The sequence below is a fragment of the Oratosquilla oratoria genome, chromosome 17 (genome assembly GCF_046742065.1).
Source record: "Oratosquilla oratoria isolate Oo_2021 chromosome 17, ASM4674206v1, whole genome shotgun sequence".
Lineage (NCBI taxonomy): Eukaryota > Metazoa > Arthropoda > Malacostraca > Stomatopoda > Squillidae > Oratosquilla > Oratosquilla oratoria.
Genome location: NC_134793.1, coordinates 28614481 through 28634480, shown reverse-complemented (window position 1 = coordinate 28634480; position 20000 = coordinate 28614481). Strand labels below are relative to the sequence as shown.

General features: G+C 42.0%; 1 protein-coding gene across 1 annotated transcript in view; it reads left to right on the top strand.

Moving 5' to 3' along the window:
• Window positions 1-20000, top strand: part of LOC143034566 (transmembrane 7 superfamily member 3-like) — a 40049-nt gene that overhangs the window by 15513 nt on the left and 4536 nt on the right. Inside the window, exons 2-7 of the mRNA XM_076200809.1 lie at window positions 1046-1226; window positions 1470-1618; window positions 10881-11290; window positions 14848-15034; window positions 16304-16471; window positions 18649-18801. Coding sequence (XP_076056924.1) covers window positions 1046-1226; window positions 1470-1618; window positions 10881-11290; window positions 14848-15034; window positions 16304-16471; window positions 18649-18801 — 1248 coding nt within the window. The remainder of the gene's footprint in view (window positions 1-1045; window positions 1227-1469; window positions 1619-10880; window positions 11291-14847; window positions 15035-16303; window positions 16472-18648; window positions 18802-20000) is intronic.

The following is a 20000-nucleotide window of genomic DNA, read 5'->3' as shown; positions in this document are numbered from 1 at the left end:
AAATGTTTAGTCGTATCTTCTTTTACAATGCTGTTAAAATGGGCTTCTTTTGGGGTGCATAGTACTCGAATCCAAGGTTACTATGGAGACATTTCTGTATAGTTCACACTGAGACATCCTGAAGGAGTCTTGGGTTTTTTCCTTCAATTCTTTTGCACTGATGTGAGGCTCATTGTCCACCTGATGCTTAAGCACCTTCAGGGTTCTCTCTGAAGTCACACAAGGCTGCCCTGACCTATTGTTTTGAAGTAGTAGGTTGATGCTTCCTGTGTCCCTGCTTCTTTTTTTTTTTCTTTTTCCACCTCTGAACTCCATGAAGCAATACACCCATGATAGGTGCTATTTCTTAATTGTCTTTTCCAGCATGGTTCAGAGAACTTGTAGCTGCAATTTGCTCCTCTGAAAACACTTTCCTAGGTCCCATTGTTGCATAAGAGACATGACAGTAGTGCATCTTCTTGTGAAAAATACACAGGGTATAGCAGAAACACTCACAAACATACAGGAATTTAAGAACAAACTAGGTGCTGAAAGATATAAAGATAGGTCTATACGAGCATAGCTCTCTTCCCATATAATACAACTAGGTAGGTAAATACTTGGTATGACGGGGCACACTTAGGCAGTTGAATGTGGTGAGTTGCCTGAGTGAACTCTCTTGAGATCACCATTCGCATGCCAACAAAATCAGCTGATTTAAGCCATGTTTTAGAGGATGGCTTGTTTTGTGCGAGAAGTGATGTCACAACATGTATTGTAGCAATATATATTTTTTCTTTCTTTTTATAGTTTGCAGAGGTAATGTAATTTTACACAAGTAGATTTTTGGGTAATATCTAAAAAGTCCCTCAACCCTTGCAATATAGTATGTGCTGAGGCCATGCAGTGAGGAGTCATGTATTTATTTATATATTCATTTTGTTAACTCACCTCAGCAAGGAATTCAGCAGCCATTTTGTTCCAGAATATTGTATTATTAATGTTTTCTTTTATTTTTTTTCCAATAAAGATGACTGTTAATTTTATGTGGCTGCTTTCCCTGCAGAGCTGCTGAGAAACTCAACAGTGACATACTCAATGAAGAATAACACCTCCCTTAAGTTCGAAGCTGGCTTTGAAACTGTTGTGAGTGTCACTGTCACTGACATCGACACCCAGACAACAGATTTCCTGGTGGTGCAAGCCCATTCACGCAGCCAGTACTTGATCATGAGTAAAAACAGCAGGTATTTAAAACTGTGTTTTTCCTTTCTGTGGCACAAGTACTCATAATTCATATATAGGTATTCTTTATACAATCAGTGATGTTTTGACTTTTCAAAGTATTCAGTAAAAGTTTGAAATGTACCAATCCAATATTGAGAAGGTAGTAGGGTTTGCCACATGAAGTGATTTAACATGAAAATAACTGTAGTATGAAGTATTTAGGAACAAGCAAACTCATACATAATTCTTTTTGTCTTCCACAGTAACACAGACCCAAACTTCTATGTCAACAGCACAGATCCTGGCATTGTTTATTTTGTGAGCTCAAACAGTACCATTGTCGTCTACATAATCAATTATAGTAAATGCAATATTTCCACTCTTCTCATGGTCAGAAATTACAGTCGAGTTGGTAAGTAGAGCTTCAAGTGTATAATTGTGTCATGCAGATTTAAACATACACTTTAAGAGGTTGTAAGAACAAAGAAAAACTATTTGTCTAAAGGATGTGAAGAAGTACAGTTTTTCATATAGATGAATAAATACTTGGAATATCTTAGAAGGTGATATAGCCCAATCTGGGACAATACATGAATTCAAATCTAGATATGATAATTGGAAATCAGATATATAGACTAAGTTGGAATTTTACATGAATTTGAGGCTAGGTATGATAAATTAGAGTATAGGAGATGGGACCCAAAGAGCATTGCTCCTTTCCTATATATAGTACTACAATTAGGTAAATACAGTCAGGTAAATACACACACTCGGTCTGCTTAACCTCTTTGATATGAGTCAAATTCTTGTGGGCTGCATCAGATGCCTGATGTACAATGATTCAATGATGCATCACAATACTCGCATTATAAAATATAAAGTTACAGCTGTATTACTCGTTCTCTTCGCGTGGAGATTGCCAGTTCACAAGTTCGGTACTTGAAGATTGTGTAGTGCAGTCGTAGAGGTCCAAAGGACCTGTTTATTGAGTTGTCATAATTGACGAATGTAGAATTTTTTTCATAGATTCAGATGAACTGTGGGTGTATGCTTCTTTTCTTGTCTTCTCTGCTCTCTTCTCTGCCATTGCACTCTGCTTGTATTTCTGTTCAGGGTCTCTGTGTAGTCGCTCTCTGCCTAACTTATATAGCCTGAGAATTGGTAATTACGTTTCCTGGGTGTCAAAATGTGCTTCAACAAGGTAGTTCAGCTACCTTCAACCAATGGGAAAGAATATGTTTTTGTGCTTAATTATAACATTTTCTGAGCTTGGCGTCATGTGACAGAACGTATTTGAAGTGTGCCCCAACAGACAGGTATTGTGCAGTGGTTTACTTTATAGCATACATATTATGAATATATATACAAAATTTCCTTCCATAAGTGACAATAATAACATTAATGATAATACACAATACATCATATTCATGCAAGGTGTGCCTTAAAAATACAAACAGGAGACTTTATTCTTGCAAAGGTGTGACATAGCACAACCACAGGATTTTATTCATGCTAAGGATGTGACAATGCATAGATAATTGAAATAGCTTAGGATGTGATATAACCCAAGCTGGAACAATACATGTAAGGGGGAAAAAGCCTTTGGTATATGTATGTATGTAAATATGATAATTGGATATTAACGGTACTGACCATGTTGGAACTGTACATAAATTTGAGGCTAGGTATAATGAATAGGAGAGCAGGAGACATGACCCAATAAGCATTGCTCCTTTGTTGCATATTACAATTAGGTAAATATGCACACACACCAAAAAGCCAGGTATCATCAACTCCTTGAAATACTTCTGTCCCATAGGAAAAAGTGGCTGTGTGACAGTTGAATTTCAGCTGGCAGATGAGGAAATAAATCAAAGGAAGAAATCACACAGACAAAGCAGACTCAATTTTGGGAAGGAAGATTACTTAGGCTTGAAGAAATTCTTGGAAGAGACAGACTGGGTGGAGCTCATAAATACCACTGGAATAGTGAAAAAAGGGGAAGTTTTTCTTGACAGTTACAACCTAGGAGTGGACAAGTATGTGTTGAAGATCAATGAAAGGAAGATGTATAAACAAGACTGATTCATCAAAAGATGTGAGATAGCTAAAGAGCTAGGGACATGACTTTGGAAAAATGGAGAAAGAATAGAAGTAATAAAAGAAAAGAAGCTTACAAACAAGCTAGAAATGACTATACAGTGGAACCTCTGATAACAAACTTAATTAGTTCCATGACTGTTCCTAAACCAGAAAGATTTGCGAACCAAAATAATTACAGGAAATGTACAAAAGCACTGCTGAGCCAGTGGGATTATGTGTACTGGCATAAGTGCATGTTCATGCCCCGAAGTATCCTTCATTAACAGAGTTTTTTTTTTTTTTTTTTTTTTTTTTTTTTTTTTTTAAAAACTTGTATCATAACAGATTTGTTTGTTAAATGGGGTGTTTTAAGAATATGCAGGGAGGAGGAAAGTAATTTTGAAAGGGGTATTGTAGATAAATGCAGAGATGAACTGAAGCAGTTTCCCAGATTTATCAATGATAAATTGAGGCACTACTTATTTACTATAGGGAAGTAATCTTCAAGTTAATAGCAGGTGGTGAGGTCTTTGAGGAGGCCTTAGCTCAGACAGAAATATTGAATGAAAATTTCCTTTCTGTCTTCACAAAGGAGAGCATTGTTTTACAGGAAAGCAAGGTGAACAAGAATTTGGGTTCAGAAGATATAAATATGGAAGTGAGGGAAGAGCTCAGTCTTTTGGGATCATTGGATGTGACGAAAGCTTCAGGACCTGAAAGGATCTCAAACTAGATACTTAAAGAATGTAGGGAACAACTGTTGGACAAGATTTAGTCTCATTGTATGTTCACATAAAGAAGGCATAGTGTTGCATGATTGGAAAAGGGCAGTGTGGTACGAATTCATAAGGTGGAACTAAGAAGACCCCACTAAATTGTTGGTTGACCAGTGTCACTGACCACCACAGTTGTGAAATTATGTGAAAGGATTATGAAAGATTGATAGGTTAATCTTGAAGAGATGAACATTCTGACAGAGAGTTAGTTTGGCTTCAGATCTGGAAAGTCAAGAGTGATAAACCTCTTAAGCTTTTAAGCCCAAAGGCCAAATGTCAGCCCTTCATGGCTGCAATTCCTGATTGAGATGAGGGGGTTGACAGCAGAGGTGGGATTTAGCCGGTTTTTACTGGTGCATACAAACCTGTTCTTGGAATTTTATGAGCTCCACGAACCATTTGTTAAGAATATGCTTATATAGGCTATAACATAGCCTAAGTGATGTCTACGTACCACTGGCCTAGTGAGAGGACCTGTTGTCAATTTTTTTTAATCCTATCACTAGTTGACAGGTTTTGAAAATGGGTAGCATTGTTGTCCATCTTGCAGGAACACCACATGTAAGTTTTCATTATTGATTCCCACTGGTGATGTATATACATACATACATACATATACCAAAGGCTTTCTTCCCTCTTACATGGGAGGTAGCCAAAATACAAAGGCGTAGAAACCACTCCTACCCATTCCATCCCCTACATATTCCACTCCTCTCTACCCTCTTCCCTCCCTCTTATCTTGGCACCTCCTGGATGACGGCTCATCCCTGCATCTTGTCCACTGCCCTGGGTCAGAAGCAGTGTCACAAGACACAGCACATCCACAGCAAGGCTGCTTTATTAATTTAGTGACCCCCTCCCCCCCATATCCGTCCCCTCATGTAGAAAAGGAGAAGACGGGGAGAAATCCCTTTGGGCTGCGTCAATTTATTTCTCATACATACTTCCTGATCCCCCATCCTCCACCCACTCCCCCTCATGCATCACAGCATCATCCATACACAACCATTTTCCATTCACCATATTTTTATATGATAGAAAATGAGTCATAGCATTGGGGAAGATTGAGGAACATTTTACAACTAGACTAGTTGCCCCTGGTCTCTTTTTCCAGAAAATCTACAGCTGTAAGGTAATCAGCAACAGCCACCATATTAGCCCAGAAATCACATATGAAACATTATATTGTGTGGGTAGAGTGAGAGTGGAACACACTAAATATTAAGGTAGTGTAATGCAATTTTATACTACATGATTGAAAAGATGATGAAAAAGCTCCTAGAAACCTTTATCTGTCTAAGATTGGAATATGCCCCAGTAGTATGTTCCCCAAATATAATGAAAGGTGAAGAAAGAAGTGAGGAACGTATGCCAGGAGGGCCATAGCTGCGGCCAAAGCACCTACTTTTGCCCCATGTGCTTAGACTGTCGGGGCAAGTGGTGCAAGAATACCTGTAAATTGAGTGTCATTGATTTATTCTATACTAGCGTGCACACGCACATGCATTGGCTACATGATGTCAGATCATGGTGGTAGCAGCAAGCTTCAATGGGACCCCTATTGTGTGATTTGACCCGCGGTCAAGTTGGCTTGACCTGAGGGTCAACTGCTGAGAACACCTTCATTTTCAAACTGGCAGACTCAACCATATAAGTTATATTAGTTATAATTCATCACGTCTTATATAGCGCTAAAATAAGTACCGAGTGACCATACTCAGATCCATACTGTATATAAATGTAAATAATCGGACAGGTGTTACAATAATCAGTGTAAAATGTATCATTGGCAGCCGCCACCATTTGGACTGGAAAAAGTACAACGGCAAGCCACAAAACTGATTCCAAATATCAAAAATAAATCATACGAAAATCAACTAAAACATATGAATCTGTTTTCCCTAAAAAAGCATAGACTCAGAGGTGACTTGATACAGGTCTTTAAAATTCTAAAGGGAATTGACAACATCAAAAGTGACAAAATTTTCACATTGAATGAGAATCAGACAAGAAACAATGGTCTCAAACTGTCCAGAAATAGATTCAATTTGGAAGGGGGTAGAAACAACTTTGCCAACCGTGTAGTTAATGAATGGAATATACTTCCTGCACAGGTAGTGCAATGTAGTTCAGTTCGAAGCTTTAAAAATTATTTAGATAAACACCTAAGAAGATGTTGTAATGATTATAATTTATTTTATATTATTTGTGTCCATGGTTTGGACACATGGAAAGAATGAGTGAAGAAAGACTAGTAAAAGAGGTATGGAAGGCAGATGTGGAGGGAGTGAACATGAGGGGACGTCCTAGGATGAGGTGGATGGATGGGGTGAAGGGGGCTTTGGGGAAGAGGGGAATGTCTGTTGAGGAAGGACGGGAGAGGACAAAAGACAGGTGAATGGAGAATGGTTGTATATGGGTGATGCTGTGATGCATGAGGTGGAATGGGCGTGGGGATGGGGGGTGAGGTAGTATGTGTGAGCAAAATTTGACGCAGCCCAAAGGGATTTCTCCCTGTCTTCTCCTTTTATGTATGGGGGGACGGAGAAGGGTGGTCGCCGATTTAATGAAGCGGCCTTGCTGTGGATGTGCTGTGTCTTGCGACACTGCTTCTGACCTAGGGCAGTGGACAAGGTGCAGGGATGACCCGTCATCCAGGAGGTGCTAAGAGAAGAGGGAGGGTGGAGGGGTGTGGAGTGTATTCTGGGATGGAATGGGTGGGAATGATTTTATGCCTTTTCCTTTTTGGCTACCTCCCTTGTAAGGGGGAAAACGTGGAACATAAGAGAAGAAGAGAGAAGGAGTTTGAATGTGTTTGAGATGAGGTGTCTGAGAAGTATGGTGGGGGTTACTAGGCTGGATAGAGTGAGAAATGAGGAGGTGAGGAGGAGAACAGGGGTGAAAAAGGATTTGGGAGATAGGGTTGATGAAAGAATATTAGGATGGTTTGGACACATGGAAAGAATGAGTGAAGAAAGACTAGTAAAAGAGGTATGGAAGGCAGATGTGGAGGGAGTGAACATGAGGGGACGTCCTAGGATGAGGTGGATGGATGGGGTGAAGGGGGCTTTGGGGAAGAGGGGAATGTCTGTTGAGGAAGGAAGGGAGAGGACGGAAGACAGAGGTAAGTGGAGAATGGTTGTATATGGATGATGTTGTGATTGCATGAGGAGGAATGGGCGGGGGGGTGGGAGGTGGGGTAGTATGTGTGAGTAAATTTTGACGCAGCCCGAAGGGATTTCTCCCCGTCCTCTCCTTATATGCAAGGGGGACGGAGAGGGGGGGTCGCCGATTAAATGAAGCGGCCTTGCTGTGGATATGCTGTGTCTTGCGACACTGCTTCTGACCCAGGGCGGTGGGCAGGGTGCAGGGATGACCCGTCATCCAGGAGGTGCTCAGATGAGAGGGAGGGTGGGAGGGGTGTGGAGTGTATTTAGGGATGAAATGGGTGGGAGTGTTTTTATGCCTTTCCCTTTTTGGCTACCTCCCTTGTAAGGGGGAAAAAGCCTTGGTATATGTATGTATGTTTTTGTTTTGTGTAGTAGTGTCAGAGGGATTAGCTTGTTAAGTGTAGTTGGGAAGGCTTATGGGAGGATCTTGATTGAGAGGATTAGGAGAGGAACAGAGGGAGTAATTGGTCAGGAACAGTGTGGATTTAGGACGGATAGAGGTTGTGTAGATCAGATTTTTGTGGTAAGACAGATATGTGAGAAAGCTATAGGAAAGGGGAAGGATGTTTTTTTGGCTTTTATGGATCTGGAAAAGGCCTACGACAGGGTAGACAGGAAGGCACTGTGGGAGGTTTGTGGATATACGGGATAGAAGGAAAGCTTCTAGGAGTTGTCAAGAGTTTTTACGAGAGTAGTAGAGCATGTGTCAGGATTAGAAATGGAGAGAGTGAGTGGTTCGAGGTAAAGGTGGGACTTCATCAGGGATGCGTTATGTCGCCCTGGCTGTTCAACCTGTACATGGATGGGGTGGTGCGAGAGGTAAATGCAAGGGTGGTGGGTCAGGGATTGGAGATGGTTAAAGAAGATGGAGAAAAGTAGGAGGTGAGCCAGCTGTTGTTTGTGGACGACACTGCGCTTGTGGCAGGATCGGAGGAGGGATTGAGGAAGTTGGTGACAGAGTTTGGGAGTGTGTGTGAAAGAAGAAAGCTGAAGATAAATGTGGGTAAAAATAAGGTGATGAGATGTACAAGGGGTGAAAGTGGCAGCAGACTGGAAGTGAGCATTAAGGGAGAGCGACTGGAGGAAGTGGATAGTTTTAGATACTTGGGTGCAAATGTGGCAGGAAAAGGTGGAGTGGAGGTGGAGGTAGAATGTAGATTGAGAGAAACGAGTAAATTCCTTGGTGGATTAAAAAGTGTAATGAGGAATAGACATTTTGGAATGGATGCTAAGAGGAGACTGTATGAAGAAGTGATTGTACCAGCAGCACTGTATGGGGCAGAAACATGGAACATAAGAGAGGAAGAGAGAAGGAGTTTGAATGTGTTTGAAATGAGGTGTCTGAGAAGTATGATGGGGGGTTACTAGGCTAGATAGAGTGAGAAATGAGGAGTTGAGGAGGAGAACAGGGATGGAAAGGGAGCTGGGAGAAAGGGTTGATGAAAGAGTATTAGGATGGTTTGGACACATGGAAAGAATGAGTGAAGACTAGTAAAAGAGGTATGGAAGGCAGATGTGGAGGGAGTGAACATGAGGGGACGTCCTAGGATGAGATGGATGGATGGGGTGAAGGGGTCTTTGGCGAAGAGGGGAATGTCTATTGAGGAAGGACGGGAGAGGACAGAAGACAGGGGTGAATGGAGAATGGTTGTATATGGATGATGTTGTGATGCATGAGGTGAAATGGGTGGGGGGATGGGGGGTGAGGTAGTATGTGTGAGCAAAATTTGACGCAGCCTGAAGGGATTTCTCCCCGTCTTCTCCTTTTGTGCAGGGGGGGACGGAGAGGGGGAGTCGCCGATTTAATGAAGCGGCCTTGCTGTGGATGCACTGTGTCTTGCGACACTGCCTCTGACCCAGGGCAGTGGACAAGGTGCAGGGATGACCCGTCATCCAGGAGGTGCTAAGATAAGAGGGAGAGTGGAGGGTAATGGAGTGTATTCAGGGATGGAATGGTTGGGAATGATTTTATGCCTTTTCCTTTTTGGCTACCTCCCTTGTAAGAGGGAAAAAGCCTTGGTATATGTATGTATGTTTTGTTATCATTTGTCTGTTTGATTCTCATCTATTATTAGTTATATGTCAATTTATTATTATTTACTATTTACCTGTTTGTTTATTATTTAACTATACCTATGCATTTATTTATGTATTTCATTTGCTATTTACATTTTTATAGTTTTTATTTATTAATTCATTATTATTATGATTTTTTTTTTTTTTTTTTTTTTCTTTTTTTTGCATCCGACCTAGATATGAACCAAAAGGTCTCCTGTCGGCATGTTCCGCCTTTGTAATCCTTTGTAATTCTACTCAGATCCATATGGTGAAATTGGATAATAAGGTGATAAAGTCCAAGTTGCAACCATGCATGTATTTTAAACTAAGTGTGGTAATTGGAGAGTGGAAGGTGAAACCCTATGAGCATTGGCCCTTTCCTGTTTGCTACAATTAGGTAAATTCACACAACATCTCGGTCTGCCAGATCAACGGAACCGAGGTGATGGAATGTGTGTGTAGAGTATCTAATGTCACATCTTTGCACATAAATTGGGCCATGCAAGCTATGAAGCTTTCATTCAAGGCAGTAATTATTGCGTCACAAATCCAACACACGTACGCACACACGTACACGCATTCATACTTATTTGTATGCACATATTCATTAGGAATATGTATTGAAATTTTGATAATTAAAAGTGGGAAAACCGAGAAAGATGGACAGATGGGATGAAAGTGAAGCGCCTACGACAGGAGGCGCTGAGTAGCTGCGGCCGAAGCCGTCACCTTTGCTCTGTGTGCTTGGACTGTTGGCGTAGGTGACCGTCACTACTGGAAATCGGAGAGGAGTGCGGGATTCGAACCCACAATTAAGCGATTGAGAGACCTGCACGCTTCCGATTACGCCACGAGTGCACAATGGGATGAAGAGGGTCTTGCAATCGCGAGGAATGTCTGTCGAGTAGGGAGGAGAGATGAGAGTGAGTGGAGAGTCATTGTGAACGGATGAAAGCATGACAAGTCCCGAAGGGATGGTCGCCTCATCTGCTTCACGAATGATTATGAGGGGACAAGGCACAGGGCTCGCCGTAAGACGAAGCGGGGTAGGTAAACCAGAACTGGCGGTCGGGCCCGGGTGTGGAAATGTCGTACCTTGCTGCATTGTCCTCGACCCGACTGGTGTAGCAGGAGTAATGGATGACCCTTCATCCATAAGGTTCTAAGGTGGGAGGATTGGGTTTTAATTGTGTACGAAGTGGGTGCGAGTGCTTCGACTTGGCTACCCCTCTTATGAGGGGAAGAGTGGCTTTGGTATATACATGTAAGCGTGGGGAGTGAAATATGCTAGCGTTTATATTTCACTCCATGGCGATAATATGTAACTTATAATAATGTTAATACAGTTATCTGGCTATATAATTTTGATAAATAGTGGATGCTGTATCGCAATCCAGGTGATAGACCGGCGACTCTGCCGTGGACCCTCAAATTTGCACATTTGCACCCGTACATAACACCTAGTTGCACTAAATGTCACCTAATGACACTAAACAGTATCTGTACATAGCACCTAGTGACACAGATTCACAAAAGGTCTATTGTTATTGAAAGGATAACAGTTCTTTTTTTTTTATTTACTTTTCAGAACCAATTCCAGGGTCCGGACCAGGGTTGTACCCTGTGGCAAAACCATACATCATAATGCAGCCGAACATCCTCACCACCAAAATATCTTTCATACCAGCAGGCGTCAAGTCTGATCTCCTCTCGAACGTGAATGAAGACGCTCCCAGGAACATATCACATGATGACAAATCTCTTCACGACGCTAGTCCGACAACTTCAGGGTATTTGTCTTGGGCGTCGCATTTTATCCCGAGAACTGCGACGATCACCCCACAGAGCGTGCGGGACCCATCTCCTCCAACTAGCCCAGCCATCAAGTACGAGGTCTATCTTTCGTACATGTACGAGGGTGACATGACAGAGAAGGACTATTGGTCAAGCTTAATCTCCATGAGCACAGTTGAGGGCGTGAAAAAGTATGGGAGAAAGGTAATTCATCTGTACCTGGTGGTTTTCTCTTTAGTGCCTTGGGTTTCCTGTGCAGTCACATCGGTTCACAAGGAGGCCAAAGACCTAAAACTAGTGGTATTCATTGGATACCCGGTAATTTCACTCATTGTTGACGTGGTCTCCAGGAGATGAAGAGAATTACATAAGTGAGGAGTCTGTGGGCAAAATGGATAGGAAGTATTCTACACGTTTTCGAGCGTTTGCGTATTTATTTTACAAATTGATGAGTTATGGGTAATGTTTAAAAATCCCTTAGATTGGAGTTGCGTTAGTAGTAACCCTGATATAGAATACACAGTGAGCAATGTGGCAAGAGACAGGGTAGACGCTATATCCACGCGGTGCCGAGATGGGAAGGACGTTAAATAGGTTTTAATGTGTACAACCTGGGCGTGCGGTTTGACTCCACAAACCACATTATAAAGAAATGACCTTTGTCATATATATTGGTGTATATATATATATATATATAAATATATATATATATATATAAAGAAAAATATCTGAGGAGTGTGCGTGGAGTGGGGAAGATAAGAGATATAAAAAGGGACATACTGGATAAATATAGGAGGAAGTGAGAGTGGCACTATAAATGAGCCTAGCATTACTGAAGTGGTATGGGGTAATGGGGAAGAAAGGCTGACAAAGAAAGTGGATGAAACGGGGAGAAAGTAAAAATCACTCGCAAAAAATAAACACATCTCCCATCCCAATTTCCCCTTCACTCACATCCTCAAAGATGCTTCCTTTCCTATCTCATTTTTTACCAATAGAGCCACTCCCCTTCCTCGTCCACTCGTATTTTCAGACACCCTTCCCATCACATTTCCGAAATCAAACTCGTCTCTCCTTTCAACATTGTTTCATTTAACGCTAGCACATCCATATTCCTTCTTACAAACAAACCGACAATTCCTTCCATTCTAATCTCACCTGTGCTACAACCACATAAATCTAATTACCCAGTTACTAGGATTCCGGTTGAACCTCTCCCCACTCCCGGCCCTCTAATGCCTTGAGTTTTTTATATAAGGAACAGGGAGGAAGGTCCCTATTGCCATTACTCCGTCGCATCTTTCTCACTCTCTCACCAGACGCTAGGTAGTTGATTTCAACTGTCAGTCGTCGGTCTCGTCATCAGACGCCTCCACTCACTTCAATCCTCGTAAATTTCTTGCTCGTTTACTTGTAGTCTCGTTTAACGACACGATAGGGAACACTATGGCAGAATCCTCCCCCTCCATTTCCACCATAGGGGGATCCGGAATTGACAAGTCTTAGAAGTGGTAAAGGACAGTTTCAATGGAACAGCTTAAAGAAGTAACAACTGTAATACAAAAGTTATTATCATTCCTTTTTGAGTAGAATTTTATAAAATATAATGGACGAATGTGTGCCCCTGATCCTCAGGGTTACCCCCAAAAATGTCCCTAAAGTGTTGGCTGCATGTTACCCCATGCAGTGAATACACCAGTACAGGTTTGAATGTGGAGGATATACAGTTGAAGTTCTTATAGATCCTAGACCCAGTCCGAAGACCGAGTACCAGCCTCTTGGGGTTGCACCTTCATGTGTAGCGTTTGGCCTAGCTGATCTCTGGAGGGGGGAAAGAATACACGTGGTGGATGTCTTCATTTATTTTGGTTTTTGGGTGCGAGAGTGGATACAAAGATGAGGGACATACAAGATGATGCCCTTTTTCTCGATGCGGCTATGTATGTGCGAGCGGCCCGCGGCGTGATGCCAGTTTTCTTCATTATTTTTTTCCCCACTTTATCTTTTATTCTTTTTTGTTACCTCTCCGGCAATAATAAAGGAATAGGTGCATATACCTATAACGTAATAATTCGACCCTCTGCTTTCGGATACAAGAGATGCCGCAGTCTAAAGGGAAATCTGTATTCAAAAAGTCCTCAGATAATTATATATATATATATATATATATATATATATATATATATATATATATGTGTGTGTGTGTGTGTGTGTGTGTGCATATATATATATATATATATATATATATATATATATATATATATATGTTCAACATGGAGTATCGTAAATCCGAAATTCCTTAATTCCAGTGCACTTGAATTTAAGGTCGTTTTCGGAAGTAGGTACAGTTCAAGTACTGTCTATGTAATGGGCGTCGGTGGACATTGTCGTCAAAGATTCGAAGACAAAGATGAAAGTGGGGGGAGGGGGAGGTTGTAGAGGCCCTTTGCACCGATCGTTGTCTCTTGTTCATAGCTTGCAAGTCACAAGTAGTGAGGTCTCAGCCTCCCGTGCCAGAAACTAAGATTGCTGGGATCACGACGTGAGAATAGTTGAGGCTATCGCGAAATAGTTGGAAAAGAGCCGGCTAGAGTAAATACACACACACACACATATATATATATATATATATATATATATATATATATATATATATGCAAAGTAGACCACTTGGAAAAAGAAACTAACGAACCAGAGCGTTTTCGTATATTACATCTTCAGTGCACTGAAGATGTAATATACGAAAGCGCTCTGGTTCGTTAGTTTCTTTTTCCAAGTGGTCTACTTTGCATAAGTGAACACACGTACCCGTGTTCTTATTAGCATGTATATATATATACATATATATATATATATATATATATATATATATATATATACTGAAAATTAAGCTGTTTACCAGTCTCATAGATACAATTGTTATAGTTATTATTGGATAGCTCTTATCGTTTTGAGTATTTTGAACTTCATGAATTAGCACTGCGAATTAATAGTAACGTCAGTAGCAATAATAATAAAAAAACATTGCTTTCTATTCGTCGCCAGCTTCCTTGTCGCACGAAGCTTGTCGTGTGGAGGTACTGCTGCCCATAGCTGATGAATCTGGTCGCCCAGTGGGAGATGGAGCCGTGCCGACGCGGGGAAGAAAGCGTGGGCGGGTGTTTCCTCTTGGTGGGCGTTGATGAATGAATATCTGGTCAAATTTGAATAGAATCACCAGTGACGGTGATTTCACGAACCCGGTTCGAATTCGGGGACGACAGTCGGAATTACTTGATCTGGTCAAATACTGAAAGAAAATTTTTTAACGTCACTTTGACGAGCTGGTGTGCTCCTCTATACCCCCTCCCCCCCCCCCAAAAAAAAAAGTAGAATTAGAAAATCGCTACCGACGTTACTGTTAATTTGCCGTACTTATTCATGAGGTTCATAATACTCAGAATGGTAAGATCTCTCCGATGATATAGATAAGGATTGCATCTGTGATACTGGCAAACAACTTAATACCATATGTACACACACACACACACACACACACACACACACACACACACATATATATATATATATATATATATATATGTGTGTGTGTATACACACACACACACACACACACACACATATATATATATATATATATATATATGTGTGTGTGTGTGTGTAGAGGGAGAGAGATCTTGTATCTTCACACCCGAATTTTTTGTTGTTGGTGTGAAATGGCCGTAGAATTGTGTTTCTGTTCTCAACGACCTCCCTTTCAGATTGCCGAGCACGCCCCTGAAACTCCCCCAGTGCTCTTTGAGGAGTGGCTGGTGTCGTACTCGGGCGTGGGAGCTGTCGTCTCGGTGGTGGCCTCCGCCAACGAATCTCATGGAGTCTTGTATTCCTCCGCCGTCTCCTACGGCTGCGATTTCATCCCAGAGGAAGCCTATAACTGTACCAAACTAAGTAAGTTGCATTTTCATAGTTTTATATATATGCATATATATATATATATATATATATATATATATATATATATATATATATATATATATATATATATATATATATATATATATATATATACATATGAGAGAGAGTGGGTGGTGGAAGAAAAACGAAGATAGTTTAGGAATTGGTTGACTCTAAGAGCCGTCACACTAAGCTTACGACCTGTTTCCGACCATCGGCGACCAGGTGGTCGCCGGCCAGTTGCAGGTAGTCTTTGGAAGTCGCTGGTAGTCGGTAATAAGGTCGTAGGTGGTCGGCCGAGCAAGACTGATCTTCGGTGGTCGTCGATGTTACATCGAAAACCACCTGCGGCCAATTTGGACGGAAGAGGTTCCTCCGGAAGTCGTCCGCCAGACGAAGATGGGTCGAACAGCGGTGGCGGTTTTGTGTCGCCGACCGATCGCTTGATTTTCGGTCGAAGGTGGTCGGAAACAGGTCGTAAGCTTGGTGTGACTGGGACTTAACGCTGCGACCGAGATGGTCTTCTTCAGAGAGTTGTCTACTGGAAGTTTGACATGGGAACTCATTTAACACCACTCCTGATGGGTTCTCGGACAAGTTACAGCTCCTGGGCCGTAATCAGTTGCTCGGTGGTCAATCCGTCTAGCACAAGAACTCTTGCTACATTAGACAAAGAGTTAAATCCCTCGCTTCCGTTTATGTTCCCATTTGTACTTATGTACGCAGCCTCAACCGTTCTTCTTGTCTTCTTCTCTAAACCCTCCAGTGAACCAGGTGACCATACTTGTCCATATGACGAACGAGGGAGTTTGATGTTCTGTTGGCCTTAAGGTCATTTCTATGACCCGTTAAGCGTTTACCTAAACCCCGACTTGACTCACCAAAATATGAAACAGAACATCCTTTACATGGAGCTTGATAAACGACAGTAAAGGATGCTATGGGCGAGACTTGAACTCGGATCACTGAATTAGTAGTCGAGGGCTTTACCACCATACCATCGAGCCGTGTGAAAATTATGAAGCTAATATATATCTCCGTAGCTGTGTGTGTTTGTGTGTATGTGCGCTCATGAACGTAATTTTCCTTATTTTTCATGTTATCTGTATATTTCATCCATACTTGGTTCGAAATAGTTGTAAAATCTCTAATATTTTTATGTATTTACTCATTTATTCATTTATTCGTTTATTTATTTGTTCACTCATTCATCAGTGAAGTAAGATGCATGTGTCCCGTCTAACGTCTCCCATTTCCTCGCAGTTGATCCTCTGGCCAAGCTGTTCTGCGCGTCGCTGGTCTTCATCGGAGTCATCGTTCTCTTCTTCGGCCACCGCTGGCTCAACTTCACCATCTTCATCTCGGGGTTCCTGGCCTCGTGGTTTCTCCTCTTTGTCACGTTCATTCACGTCCCCCATGCGGCTGTCATGGGTAAGTGGGACAGTGGGCTAGTGTTTCGAGACTTCGGGACACTGGTACCAGTTTTTTTTTTTCCGATTCTATGAGAAATCTCACAAGTTTTCGAGAAATCTCACAAGCTTTCGATCAACCTGGGGTGTCTGCCGGAAAGAGGAAACTTTTGGGAGACATGTCGGTGCTCTTGTGGGTTCGGGAAGAGATTTTTCGAGTGATAAGGAAGATGACAACGACACTGGCGACGGCGATGTCGAAGTCAGCACTAAGGATGCCGGACTCTCATCTTAGGCGTTTTCTGTTCACTTGAAGTCGTATTTTTTGCCATTTTCTTTTTCCACCCACGTCTGTTCATAACAAAGGCCTGGGCGTGAAACACTTCTGGGATGGCGAAGCTGCTCCAACAGAAGCGCTGCTGACCTGCTTGTGTTTCATGATGTGGCTGTGTAGCGAGGAGGTCTCTCGAGATATTCGTACTGTGATGTGTATTTGATCGTGTGTGAGTTAGAGTAAAACAATGCATTAACACATTCGTAAAGTTATACTAACACACAATATCGGTGGAAAGAGAAACAAAAGTACTGTAATTTCTGTATATTACAACCACAAAATGTGATCCTCTTCAGCGCATACATACAATGGGATGAGAAGAATATGTTCAAGGAGCAGAGACCATATTACATGCCTAAGAGTGCCGTCCCCGGGGCAAAGTTCTCAGTGACGCATATGCAACACCCCCCCCCCCATGTGAGGGCCTTGGCAAGGAGCACAGTATTTGAGTCTACCCAAGTTCCTTTGCCCGTGTTCATTTGACGTATAAAATATTCTCCGTCCCATCCCTGCACATGTTTTTGCTCAAAAGATGATGATGATGTAATTTTTAAAGTCACAAACTCCCTCCTGTCGGAAGGCTAGGACGGTGCCCCTCACAGAGGACTTTGTAGCGTGGAATTTAATAAACCATGTCCTTGGTTCAACTTCGCCGGTGGCAGGATTCGAACCGCCATCCCCTCGACCTTCGAGGACTACATATAATCTTCGTGATATATAGAACCTTAGGAATCACTCTTTTCTTTTCTCCGATAGTTTTTTTTTTTTTGTTTTTTTTTTTTTTAGTGTATGTGAATTATTGCTAACTTTATAATTGTTGTGATACATCGACTCTGTACGGTTATGTCGCGGGAAGTGGTCACAGTAGCTTACAGATACTCTTCAACTTATGAACGAATTGCCTTCCGAACGGCTGTTCGTAACTCAAAATGTTCGTAAGTCGAACATCCTTTTAAAGGTAATTCAAATCTATATGCACAAGAAAGTATGGCACAAAGTCAATACATGTTTTCTTATTCTAAAACACATTACAGATGATACATAAAACAAAAATAGATTGTAATACTGATACTTTAACGTTGGGTTTCTTGCCTTTGAAACTTAACGAGTAGGCTTGAGGCTTCGTTCGTATGACTGAAAGTTCGTAAGTCGAATGTTCGTAAGTCGAATGTTCATAAGTGAGGATCATCTGTATTAGCGACTCTTGGGACCTGTTCTGGTAACAAACTATTTTATTCAGCCGAGAGGTTATCCAAGCCTGAACGGGGTCTAGTTCCTCTCGGGGGACCTGAGGGACACTGTCCTCCCCTCTGAGCTGAATAAAATCGTCTGGCGCTAACCATAACAAAACTTTTGATGTGTGTCTCCATGTCACTAGGGTGAGGTATTATAACAAGGTATTAGTACCCAAAATTGTAGTATGGTATGGGATTCCACATGTACGTTTGATGTACTTTAATTCAAGTATTTATTTATTATTTATCTGTTAATTTATTATTATTTAATATTTACCTGTTTGTTTATTATTTAACTTTACCTATTCATTTATTTGTTATTTCATTCACATATTTATTTATTTATTTTATTCATTATTATTTATATTGTTATAATTTTTATCTATTTATTTATTTATCATTATAATTTTTCCGCATCCGATCTAGTTATGGACCAAAAGGTCTCCTGTCGGCATGCTCCTCCTCCTTTGTAATCCTTTGTATTACCAGGTTAACGTCTACTGTGTGAACAGGGTTGTTAGATCTTCGGACCTTAGTTTTATTTCATGACTTCAGTTATGCGTTGTGACGTATCATTTCCGAATCGCGTTCTAATGTTTTTTTTTGTTATGTCTTTTCGTTACCAAACAGCATTAGGATGGTGTTCCCTCTTCGGTGCCATCGCAGGAGGCGTTGGCTGGCTCTTAACTTGGCACCGCTTCAAGCGACCCTTCCACTCCGCCCTGCTCCTCATTACCATGAATGCTTTCTTCACCTCAATGGTCTTCGCCCACTTCCTTAAATGTAAGTAGACGCCTTTGTAGAGTCTCACCTTTTGGTCCACGGACCTTTGAGGTGGGGGTGAGGTCTGGGGTGTACATGTACCCCACAAGCATGCTTGTGCGTAAGGTGCAAAGTTTATGTATGGTAGAGTTGTGTGGTAGTTGATCCGACTCAATACTCGGTAAGGCCAGGAAGGGTCACCGCAATTAGGTCGCGTCTGGTCATGGCGTTAGGTCGGTCCCTTGTATATATATATTGCCTACCCCGAGTGGGCAGGCCAGTCAACTCAGTCATTCAGTCAGTCAATCTGACCTTTGCACTTTAGCGCGTCACTAGTCCTTCGCGGTTGGTCCACGTCCGTCCTTAGGCCGACGCACACGTATCTTAATCAGAATAAAGGGGCTCAAGCCAAACCGCGCATCACTCCCGTATGTTACAGGTCCACAGATTATTACAATTGAGACCACGAACCGAAAACTAGTGGAACGTCGTGGATGCAAGACGATTTTATTCAGTGTTGAAGCGCGGTCTCCTGGAGACTAAAGAACAGCAGTGTATAAGCATGGAGAACGCACAAATAAACGGGTCAAGACACACACACACACACACACACACACACACCCGGTATATAGAATCGACTTAGACAAAGACTCATGACGACTAATTGGTGATGGTGGTACAGCAAGATGGACCTCAGAGAGTGTCATCTCCCCTCCGCCCGTTTTCGAAACTCATCAGTCGCCTCACCTCCATCTCCAGGTGCAGCCCAAAAGGGCTGACGTTCGGTCTCTGGACTGGGCCATAGATCTTAGTCAGCGGAAAGTAGACAACCGGAAATTGATTAATTTTTTCTTGTGACGTTTGATATGGTTTAACGTCACAAACTCCTCCCTGTCGGGAGGCTAGGACGGTGCCCCTCACAGAGGACTTTGTTGCGTGGAATTTAATTAACCATGCCCTTGGTTCAACGTCGCCTGTGGCAGGATTCGAACCGCCATCCCTGACCCGCTCAGCCAGCGAGCTTCTTCTTGTGACGTAGAAACAGCTACTAATACAACACAGACAACGTTTTTTCCCGGATAGATCGATGGAAGGGACTGCGAGGTGTAGAGCTGGGCGCGTTCCTCGGTGCGTTCCGCTATAATTTGGCCGCGGTTAGCGCTCCCAAACTATTAAAGATTAAGAGACAGGTTCATACCAAAATAAAAGTCTGGTAGGCC